This window comes from Formica exsecta, unplaced genomic scaffold (assembly GCF_003651465.1).
Source record: "Formica exsecta isolate Colony F162 unplaced genomic scaffold, ASM365146v1 scaffold1010, whole genome shotgun sequence".
NCBI lineage: Eukaryota > Metazoa > Arthropoda > Insecta > Hymenoptera > Formicidae > Formica > Formica exsecta.
This window is the reverse complement of record NW_021848349.1, coordinates 4102-15623: the sequence shown is the minus strand read 5'-3', so window position 1 is coordinate 15623 and position 11522 is coordinate 4102. Positions and strand designations below refer to the sequence as shown.

The 11522-nt window shown below is 30.7% G+C and overlaps 2 protein-coding genes across 3 annotated transcripts; both read right to left on the bottom strand.

The window, feature by feature from the left end:
- Positions 1 to 330: 330 nt before the first annotated feature.
- LOC115232711 (actin-related protein 1) lies at positions 331 to 4550 on the bottom strand. Its single transcript, XM_029802755.1, has 7 exons — positions 4347 to 4550; positions 3910 to 3974; positions 3179 to 3505; positions 2617 to 2926; positions 2344 to 2517; positions 2175 to 2237; positions 331 to 2051 (listed from the first exon to the last, which is right to left on the bottom strand). Exons 1-7 carry the CDS (start codon positions 4392 to 4394, stop codon positions 1908 to 1910), a joined length of 1131 nt encoding a protein of 376 aa, XP_029658615.1. The 5' UTR covers positions 4395 to 4550; the 3' UTR covers positions 331 to 1907.
- A 1630-nt stretch (positions 4551 to 6180) lies between these two features.
- On the bottom strand, positions 6181 to 9766 carry LOC115246272 (mannosyl-oligosaccharide glucosidase GCS1). Of its 2 annotated transcripts, XM_029824995.1 has the most exons (5): positions 9497 to 9766; positions 9084 to 9185; positions 8700 to 8907; positions 8325 to 8515; positions 6181 to 8247 (listed from the first exon to the last, which is right to left on the bottom strand). In XM_029824995.1, the coding sequence occupies exons 3-5, from the start codon at positions 8895 to 8897 to the stop codon at positions 6192 to 6194; spliced, it is 2445 nt and encodes an 814-aa protein (XP_029680855.1). In that variant the 5' UTR covers positions 8898 to 8907; positions 9084 to 9185; positions 9497 to 9766; the 3' UTR covers positions 6181 to 6191. The 2 variants fall into 2 exon arrangements, with proteins under 2 accessions (XP_029680855.1, XP_029680858.1); XM_029824998.1 differs by lacking the exons at positions 9084 to 9185; positions 9497 to 9766 and having other exon boundaries at positions 8325 to 8511; positions 8700 to 8833.
- Positions 9767 to 11522: the final 1756 nt, after the last annotated feature.

Here is an 11522-nt window from a genome sequence, read left to right as displayed (position 1 = left end):
TTTATTCTAGTATAATATCACTGTGTTTTAATAAAATATATTGTGTAATACTAGAATGTATTAACCGTTATTTATAGTTTTAACCACAAAGAAATAATAAAATCAAGATTATATTGTGCGATCGGCATTTAGTGACGAATTTTACATGTATTTTCTAAAATGTTGCACAATTGTTTATTTAAATAAAAATACATTTGTTAAATAATTAGAAATTATACAAACGCTTGTTACATTATTTTGAATATAGATATCCCTTTGCAAATTGCTCTTAAAGTAAAATATGTAAACACATTTTCTAAACATTACATTTCTGCATTACAGCATTTCATATTTTATTTTTCGTTATATGCGATATATTAAAATATAATAATCGCTAATCAGTTTTTCTTAATGCTCGCGATATTTCTTTTCTAGTACAGACAATATACATTGTATAATTGTAACAAATAATTATATAATTAAATATGATCTAATTATATTGCCACTTGTTATTTTCCAATATAATCTTGTTTCCTTGTGCAATGATAAAAAAGTTGATAAATTTTTTGACGGAAAAATGTCTACAAACTATTCTTTTTCTTATCACAGCTATATATTAAATATATTATATAAATAAAAAATATCCTGATATTTTGTGTTTCTTCAGCATTTAATACATTACAAAAATTAATGGTTTATGCGATACAAAATACATTGGAAACAATTACTTAATGTAAAGCTACAAATCTCGATGTTACAATACAGTTGTAAAAATCTATATTTCAATCACATGCACTTATAAAGACTATATAGATTTATTTTAGGAAAAGCGTACATATTTACAAATGCTTTGCATAAATATTACTGCACATGGAAATTCCAGAATATTTTGTTTCATTATATTGAAGGGGCAAAATATAGCATTTTTTTTTAAATTTTACTCCACTATAATATATATGACAGTGCTGAGCACAACTGAATATATAAATAAACATTAAGATTGAAAATTTGACATGTTTGACCTTGATCGATTTGATTCCAAAAGATATTTACGTTTCTGTAAAGGATTTTAATGTGTCCGCTTTTATTTCTTTATGCATTATGTCTTGCAGTCTGCAGAAATATCCAATGTACATATAACTGTATATCGAAATCACTATGTATATATCTATCAAAATAAAGTACTTTTGTATTATAACTGGCCTTTAATGTTTCTGTTTTCTTGTTGCAGCCTTATTAAATTATGATGCCAAAAGCAATAAATCTTCTAAATTTTTTCTTGCGAAATACTTTCTTTTTTTTTGGTCACTCATACTTGATGACAAAAAATTGGCGAAATATACCGTAAACTCCCCTTTTTTATTATTCTGCATTAATAAATGCATGTACAACTCATTTGCATGTGTATCATATTTAAAAAAAAAATAAACTGTACAGCAATTAATCAAGTTTTGCAGCTATTTATTAATACATAAATAAAAAAAAAAAATATGTTTTACTAATATATATTATTGGACACAAATAATGAGATACAAAAAAAAAGCTAAGTTTTAAAAAGTTGTGTATATATATATATATATATATATATATATATATATATTTCTATGTACTTTGCAAGAGGAAAATTTATATGATTTCTGACACCATAATTCAATATGACATGGATTCATATGGCGTGACTCAAATAACAACAATAAAGGCTCAATAAAAGGTCTTAAAAATATGATTAAAAATACAGAAATAATAATCCCTTGAAATATGATGTAGAAATTATACGGGCGCGCGCGTGCGATTATCTATAAATAAATAATTAATATATTTACCGCAATACATTTTGTTATTGTGCCGAGTGTACCATTATTTCGTATTGTGATATAATAAAATTATTCGCGATATATAACACTCTCGAAAGATTCTCTAAATTAAATTCAAAATGTCTTACGATGAATAGCCCGTATACCATCTTCATCAAATTCTCTTTTACTCACCCACATTTTCTTAAAAGTGTCTAAAGAAGCCAAAATGGATCCACCAATCCAAGTACTATACAATCGTTCTTGAGGCGCAGATATCTGTTGTATCAAAAATATACATAATCTATATAATATTATGAACGTACTAAATTGTCAACTTTTTTCATATTTATTTGAAATTTGTTTTATTTTCGCTCTTTATCTTATTTATTGTTTTCTTACCCTTATTTTAATGTCTTTTGGTGACATCCTACGAATCTCCGACAATAATCTATCACCAAAACCCTAAGATGTGAGAAAATTTTGTTATATTATTGCAAGAATGTCTTTTTGCAAAATAATAAAGATGAGACATATAATAAAAATGAGAATATAAAATGTTTCTGCTTACGCGAAATAATGTTGACCCTCCCGAAAGTACAATATTTTGGAATAAAACTTTCCTCAAATCCAAGTCAGACTTCTGAATGGAGTATGTTAATACTTCATGAAGACCTTCGCATTCTTCGCCTATCAGATCTGGTCTAAACAACACTTCAGGAGCTCTAAATCGTGCCGGACCAATCTATATTAAATATGATTTACAGATGAAAATAGTCGCATCTAAAGTAATATTCATATATCTTATTCTGTATAATTAAATATTTTTTTTGTCCGTTATTACCTCCAAATGACTGCCATCAGGTAATATATATTGAAATTTCTCCGTTTCTATTGTTTCTTCTTTTTGTGGATTGCTAGCAAGATAGCACGCTCGCTCTTTAATTATTCTGACAATTTCAAATTCCGCTGTAGTTTTAAAATTAATACCTTCCTTGCGTAAAAGTAATCTAAGATGCCTTGTAACATCACGTCCTGCTATATCAACTCGCATTATACTATGAGGCATAGCAAAACCTTCATAAATAGGTACAGCGTGTGTAACACCATCACCAGCATCTAAAACCACTCCTGTGGTTCTACCTGTGGCATATCTGTATCAATAAATAATAAAAAATATAATATGAACTCTTATATTTATTTGCTGAAAAATTTAAAATTAACACAAAAAAGTATCAACATTAGTAAATAATAAAGACTACGAAAAATTATCGTTATATATTAGAAAAAAAAAATTTTTTTTTTGATTATCAGAAATATGGTATAATTACAAGATTATATAAATTTCAATAGTAAAAAGATTACTTGTAAATTATTTTTCCTGCTTATTGTAAAAGATTACTTACAAGCTAAGTACGGCTTGCATAGAAACAAATAAAGCTGGAACATTAAACGTTTCAAAAAATATTTCAGCTGCCTTTTCACGATTTTTTCTTGGATTCAAAGGTGCTTCTGTAAGTAAAACAGGATGCTCCTCGCTGAATGTTGCTAACTGATCTTTACTATAAACATAAGACCAAATGCGTTCCATATCATTCCAATCTGTGACTATGCCATGTTCCATTGGATACCGAAGGGATAAAAGGCCACGATGTTCCTCTGCTATTGGACCCACAAACAGATCTCCCTCTAAAGCACCAGCCATAACACGTACATGTTTTGGCCTCCCAATACTAAAGAAAGAAATTACGTATTAAATTTTATTCTAACCGATAATGCCAATATTACACATAAATGTGTAAGTTAGTAAGAGAGTACAGTTTATTCTAAAATTCTTTTACAGATAGCAAATTATTCTAATAATGTTGAATATATCTTGTCTGAATTAATTTTTAATTTATTATTATTCAATAAAGCATATTATTTTGAACGCAAACAAAATGTATTATAGTTGTAGCCCTTAAGTTGCATTCACATAAAATGTTTAAACATCAATATCGTTTTTGCTATAAAAACATTTTCTTATAATAAAAACATACATTTTATATTATTAGAACAGTTTGCTATCTATCAATCAACCAAAAATAAGTGGCATTATTATAAATGTTAATTAATATATGTTCTCTTTGGTACTTACTAATTTGGAAATCTGCACTTTGGTATCTGATCGCCCGCAAACCCCGCCTTGATCACACCAGATCCCTGAACAGAACAAAAATAGGTGCGTATTTAACAGCAACATTTTCAATCCTAAACTATGGAAAGAGAAAGAGTTTGCATATATCCTGTTGATATCATCACCGATTGAACCGCCGATGATATCGATAATAATTTTCAACAATATTTTTGTTTGCAACCAAAATTTAATATAAATGCAAACAATAATACAAACAGAGAAAAACGTCGTATCTTTTTAAGCAAAAATTACGATATTCTTATCGATGTTGGTGAGCGATGTTACTCAATGAAGTTTGACACATCGCTTTTTCTCTCTCTCCCTCTCTTCCTCTTTCTCTCTCTCTCACTCTCTTTCGGTAGCATGGATATGTAAGAAATTGAACAGCAGGCACTTACGTTATCGATAACCACCGGCTGATTGACGATTACGTCGTACGGCTCCATAATACGAAACAGAAACGTCCACGCGATTTAATTTCCTTCGAAAAGTCAAATCGTAATCTTACGAGCATATACTTGTCCACTGATCGAGGCAAGGCGTCTGCAGACGTCTGAAGGGAGTCATCAGCGGTCCCGCGAAGTGAGAAACGCTTCGAGAAGTGCGTCGCGAGCAGGAGTACCAACTACAAAATAGAATTTGATAAGATTATACATTATTTATGTTAGATTAGGATTAGGATTAGTTGTTGCTCGGCATTAGATTGGATATTATTAAATACCGCGAAATTTTTCTATCCTGTACATATGTAATGAATTTTATACGTAAAATTTGTTCATTTTGCTTGCTTCTAAAAATTTTTCACCTTTGAAACGAGACGATCGTATGTTTGAAATGTATGTTTGAGCGTTGGAGGGAAAAAAACGTAGAATTTAAGTGTAGAAAATGCAAGCAAAATGATCCAAAGAGCACACACAGACCTATATTAGAAACTAGAATGAGTTTTAGATTGATGGCTATGATATATCATAAATGTAGTAAGAATAAATTGCTCATATCATCTCCATCACTGTAAATGAAAAGTATCCGCTAATAAGTGAAAAGAATAATTATTTAACCGGTATTACTATCCTTTTCTAATGGACATAGATTTGCCATAATGTATTTATATTTTACATCATGAGATTTGCCTCTTTTGATAAAAAGAAAGAGAAAGATAAAAAGAAAAACGTTATTTAACGTTCTGATTGGTCAATATTAATTTTCAATGTATAATGTGATATGGGCTTAATGCTAAAGCCCGTATCAGACTACGTATTGAAGATTGAAATTTGACTAATTAGGATAAAAGGAACTAAAATTTCCTTGTTCTGATTGGTCAAATTTCAATCTCAATACATAGTCTGATACGGGCTTAATGCTTCGTCTATGTATTTTTATGGCTACGGTCGAGAAGACGCTAGAGATGCTTCGAAGTATTGCATTAATCAATCAGAATAGAGAAATCTTTACCCTTTTTGTCCTGATTGTGGTCAAACAAACGCTTCGAAGTATTTCTAGCGTCTTCCCGACCGCAGCCTATGTCTATGATGTCGGAGAACATAGTCTATATCTATAGTCGATATACTGGTTGTGTTCCAAAATTCACTGCCAGTACTGGAATTCTATAGTTTACGTAACGTATAGATTTTCAGTACTGACAGTGAATTTTGGAACACGGCCACTGACTACTGATTTCTGTTAATTCCGTCAGTGCGGCTCGGATATATTCGTACATTTTCATTTCAAACAGTTTTAAGAAATGAAATAATTAGCAAGAGAATACATACACAATCATAAAAATAAATATTTATTATTATTTAATTATAAGTTTATATAAGTATTTATTATTAAATGCACTTTTCTATTATATTTGATTTTAATCCAGAGAGCCTCTATCATTATTATTGTTTAAATCATGTCAGACAATGAGTGAAATGCGGAAACGTACGGCTTTTATATCAAAATAAAGATAACATTTCGATAAACTTTATGGCGTGATGTTTAAAATCAAATTTCATTGGCAGATTGATATTAAAATGAAAAATAGTTTACGCAACACACACACACACATTTTATATATATATATATATATAATAAAGTGTTGTCAATAAATTAATCTAATAATTTTAAGCAAACACTTTACAGCATCTTTTGGGTCTACTTTTGGTAAAAAAGGTTTCTAATGATAAAGTTTAATAAAATGTATATGTGTATATATATATAATATGCACATATACTTGCGTACACGCGTTCGAAAATATTTAATATATTTCTGCCATAAGGAATACAACCAAGGAAGTCCAACCAGTGAAAGGATGACTTCCTCTGCCTTCTCCATCGACGCTATTATAATGTTCCCACAAGTATCCGGTTTTCTTATATTGCTTAATAATATTTTGTATCAAATTCTTTCTCAACCCTTCATATATTTTTCTCGCATTTTCTCGATATGGGCCCTTTACGTTAGAATAATGATACGCGGCCCGTACCGTCAAATAATTGAGATTTATCCAGATAGAACCGCGCCAGTAAGGCGGATCATGTTCCGTATTGTACTTCATATACAGCGGCGATATTTTCGCGAGTGAGCGCAATCCATATTTGGTCCACAACAAATCGGGATCCCGTAGATCTTGCAGTATCTTCCCCAATTGTGGCGAGTCAGGCTCGACGATCTGCAGAATGAAAGGAAACAGCGACACATATCCAAAGGTTGTATCGACGTATTTTAAAGAGGGATCCTCCAATACGACGCGTATCATTTCCAAAGACTGCGTATGAGATCTCTGTTTGTGAGATGATGATGCGGATTTTCGTAAGATTACTTTATCGGTATGTAAACCGAAATCGGAATATGTTTGTGTATTCGATGACCAATGCAGTTTGTTCAACAAGTTGTTATCGGATAGATACTGGAATGTTTCTTCATATTTTTTTGCCGGGTAATTCAACGTTTCAGCGATTCTAGCCATAACCCGAGCGGCGAACGCGATCCAGCAACGCAAGTCGACGTGACGCTCGGCGATATTCGGATGGGAAGCTCTGGGGTAATCGTCCAAACCGGATGTGAGCGTTTTGGGATTCAATTCTCTATTAGTCGTCTCATCTCTGCCTCGCCATCTGTATGTGCCAGGTAGATCGCCGACTTGCGTGACATTGAACCAGGAGAACCACGCCTGCAAACGTGGATATAATTTATCGAGCAGCTGAAAATTATGTTTCAATAATTCCTGCTCTTTATGCTGCAGTATAAAATCCAGCGTTAGGAAGAATGTGGGCGGATTGGCGTTTGTATTCATTTGAGTAACGAATTCTTCGGGCACTTTAGCCAGAGCCTCCTGGCCCAAAATCATCTCTCTTGGGATCCATCCTTCGACATTCATCAGATCGAACCAATGACTTATAATGTCCAACTCTATCTCTGTGTCCCAGATTGAGATGAGTAAACCGTGAAAACCTTCGTCCCATAGAAAGCCACGAGGAAAGAAACTTCTGCTAGGTACAGCGGTGTACAAAGGTGCTTTCCAATAAGGCACGGGTTCCTGGGTATATGTACTTTGCACTTGTGAAGTTCCATAGAAATAACCTATCGAACCTAGAAGATTTGAGAATGCCATTTTTGCGAATGTTATTTCGTCGTCTGTGTATCCCTTGGATTCTAATTTAAAAACATTCTCAAATTTTTTCGAAAATAGTTGTCTCTGTTTCTCGAGAGCCTCGTCGTAGTTCTTGCCTGTTAATTTGTCTATTCTATTACTAAAGCTGCCAGATTCGTAACTAATTTCGATTTCAAAAGGAGCTCTTCCTGTTACTTGAGTAACTATGAAATTTGGATCCTCTTTCTTGCCATCGGATGATAAGAGCAGTTGTTCGCCAGCTAAAACTACATGTTTCTCCATAGATCCTTTTTCAGTCGCAATACGAAGATTTTGCAAAACCGTTTCTTTTAATACATTTAGACCAGACGCGACTGTTACTAGAAAGGAATGTTCTTCTACAGTACCATTTAGTAAATTTAGGTTTATAATGAAGGATCCTAATCCGTGTGTGTTTCCCTCTATTCCCGTCAAGCGATTGTAATCTCCTAGATTAGCCTTTATCCAACCTTTTGTGCTTTCCTCAATAGCGGTATAAAATAACAGCGATACTTCTTCCCTTTTATCGTGTTCCTTCTCTGGCAATACTGCGATTCTTGCAGTCCAGTCACCACCATGATATCCGCCTGGCCTCTTGACGAATGTTGTTCTTATAATTACAGAACTATCTATTATTTCTTGAACACCAAACGTTCGTCCATCATGCTCCAGCCATGCATATCTAACATTTAAACTTTGATTAGCCACATTAGCAAAATCTTTATCTGATTGAAGTTAAGAAGATTCTGCTTACAGTACCTGTCTAATTTATCACCTTGGTCGCACCAATGTCTAAATCCATTTCCGTCGTACCGTAGAAAACGTGGAAAATACCACATCAAACCGGTCACCAAAGAATGCGGATCTCTTGTTTTTAAACCGAAATATACACTGGATCTATAAGTCCCCCAATATCTATCCGGAACATCCAAACCAGATGCGGTAACTAGCTAGTTTTCAAACAATATTCAAATTAATGATATAAGTCTACAAACGTTTGTATATATATATATATATATATATATATATATATATATATATATATGTATGTGTGTGTGTGTGTGTGTGTGTATAACGTAATTAATTTTACACTATGCATAATCATGATTGTATTATTTGCAATAATTTACATGCCTTTTCTACATTATATGGGGTATTTACTCTTGTTTCAAGATATCCTTTGAATCCAAACCAAGCTGCAATAGCAATACATATAGCAGCAATTATAGAATTCATTGATAATGGTAAGCTTTTACTTGTCTTAGCAGAGCTTGCATTCACAAGTCTAGCTTTTATCTTTGTGTGTTTTTCTTGCATTTTGCTTCTTGCCATTTTAATTATACTGGAATCAAAAGATGATTAATGTACTAGGGAACAAATCTGTATCTCACTATATATCTAGATGCATGGATATTCAAGGTTTATATGTAACTATGTACATTATTTTTATATTTAAAATTATTTTCATTGAACATTACATAACCAATCAAAAAAATGTATTTTGTATCTTTTACTTACATGTTTTTACATATACAAAGAATTCTCGTTGATTATGCCATGATTTATTAGATATCTATTGTATAAATCTCTATTAATCACGTTTAATTCCTAGTCATTGTCCTAGTATAATCACATGATAATGTTAATTTTCATACATATACATGTTAAGATGTGTGTATAATAGTAAATAAAAGAAATTTAAATAAAGATACACATACATATATATCCTCAAAATTTATATCAAACCTCTAAAGCTAACGTATTAGATCACAAAGTTATCTAAATAAAAGATGATATACAAAAAGCTTGTTTATCACGAGTAATTTGCAGATTACAAAGAACATAAAGAAACCTTCCGTAGCAAAATAAAAAATACGGGACATGATTCCCTCTACAACGTTCAAAATTATTTAAATTTTAAATCACCGTACTCTTTCTCAGACATATGGCACGTATGTCAACTTAGGTTATCCCACATCGATCGCTTCTCACGTTGTTTCTAAATTTTACGATAATTTGCAAAACGATAAATATACTTATTCAATAATGTATATCACAGCCGCGCGAATGTCACTATAAAGTACAAATAAAGTGCATAGTACTAGGATTCTTTACAATTTTTTCACGTTTCTATCACCGTTATGCTATCAATGTATGTATGTATGTATGTCAATACATATCGCGCATCGCGCCTAAAGTCTCAAATCACACACACATATATATATATATATATATATATCATATATGCATTGATATATACAAGGATCATTAATAAGGATATGTAAAATATATATTTATACTTTTTAAATTCAAATAGATAAAAAATGGCGTTAATCAGATAGAAAACATTAGTAAAAACATTTAAAATGTGAAAAAATTATACACAATAAATGAAATTCTCAAAGTTCATATAATAAAATCTAAACACTTAATTATAATAAATAAAGATGAGCTTTTTAAATCAACACAAAATATGTTACTTAACAGTTTTTATATATTTATTTATCCAATAGAATTGTATATATTATACAAATAAAGCGTTAACTATATTACACAGTATATATATATAATCACATATTTAGGGAAGAGTTCGTACGTTATGCTGTTTATATATTCTATTGTTTGATTAATATTCAGCGCGTACCGTCTCTTATTTTTAAATTGTCAAATGAAAAAAAGGCCAGACAGAATGTAATTTCTAAAAGCATAAAAATTTGAGAGAAAATTCCTTTCATTCATTTTGTTCATTTTTCCAGCTAGCTAATTCTGTACATCTTTTTTTCTTTTTTTTCGCTTACTTTCTACATAACTTGAATGCCAAACATTATCTTATAAATAATAAACTATCTGTGATCAAAAAGATATTGTTATTGTATATAATAGCGTATGCAATTATATATAGGCAGATAGACAATATATACCAATGCCTATATATGGTGTACTTAGCTTAATTATGTGCCTGTGAAACTTTTACATATCCTAAATGAGTCATGAAAAATTTTGTTGTTAAAACAACCGCGTATATACAATGTCAGCAAAAAGTGTACTTTTTTTTTGGATGTATATTAAAAACCTAAATGTTTCTTTCTCAAAACACAGTTGTATATGAATAATTATCTTTTCTTTGCATTAGAGTCTTATATTATTTAGGACTCTAGTTTGCATATGATGCGGGCGTGTGTGTGTGTATATATATATTTATTTATCCAATTTATCCAATTATTTATCCAATAAGCCTTAGTTACGCTGCACACACGCAATACATATCAATGTGCTAAATTAATAATATATATCATAAGAATCAGTGTTGGCATATTGTATTTTTATATTACTCCTTACATTAAATACATTATTCTTACGAGAACATGTAGATGTGCTTTAAATCAACACATTCGCTGTCCATTTGTTAGAATATTATTTATCGTTATAAAAGACAATAATTGTAGTGAAAAATGTCCAAGTGTTAGACGCGAAATTTAAAAAGGAAAATTAGACTCACACACAAATGTCGTTGTTGGATGAAAAACTTTACAATGCGTATGAAAATAAGCTGTTCATTGTACAAAACTAAACTGTGGAGAAATGGAAGTGAATCAAATATGATAGATTTCTTTATTTACATAGGAATATTACGAGTACGAATTATATAAGATCATATGTTTGTTCTAGAGAATATTTACTATCATTACATATATGCATATGCATATATACATGTATACATATATACATGCATATAGAGTGATCTTATTGTTCTTCAAGAAAATCTAATATCTTGTGATATGTGAAATAAGAAACAAGTTTTTAATAGATATATAAAATATGTAAAATTTCTTTAATGTGCAATATAAATTAATTAACATAAATCATATAAATTAATTAATAATTTCTATAATAGATCGTTTGAATACATCAAGATGTGATGCTTGATATAAAGATTGCTTTATATTCATGTATATA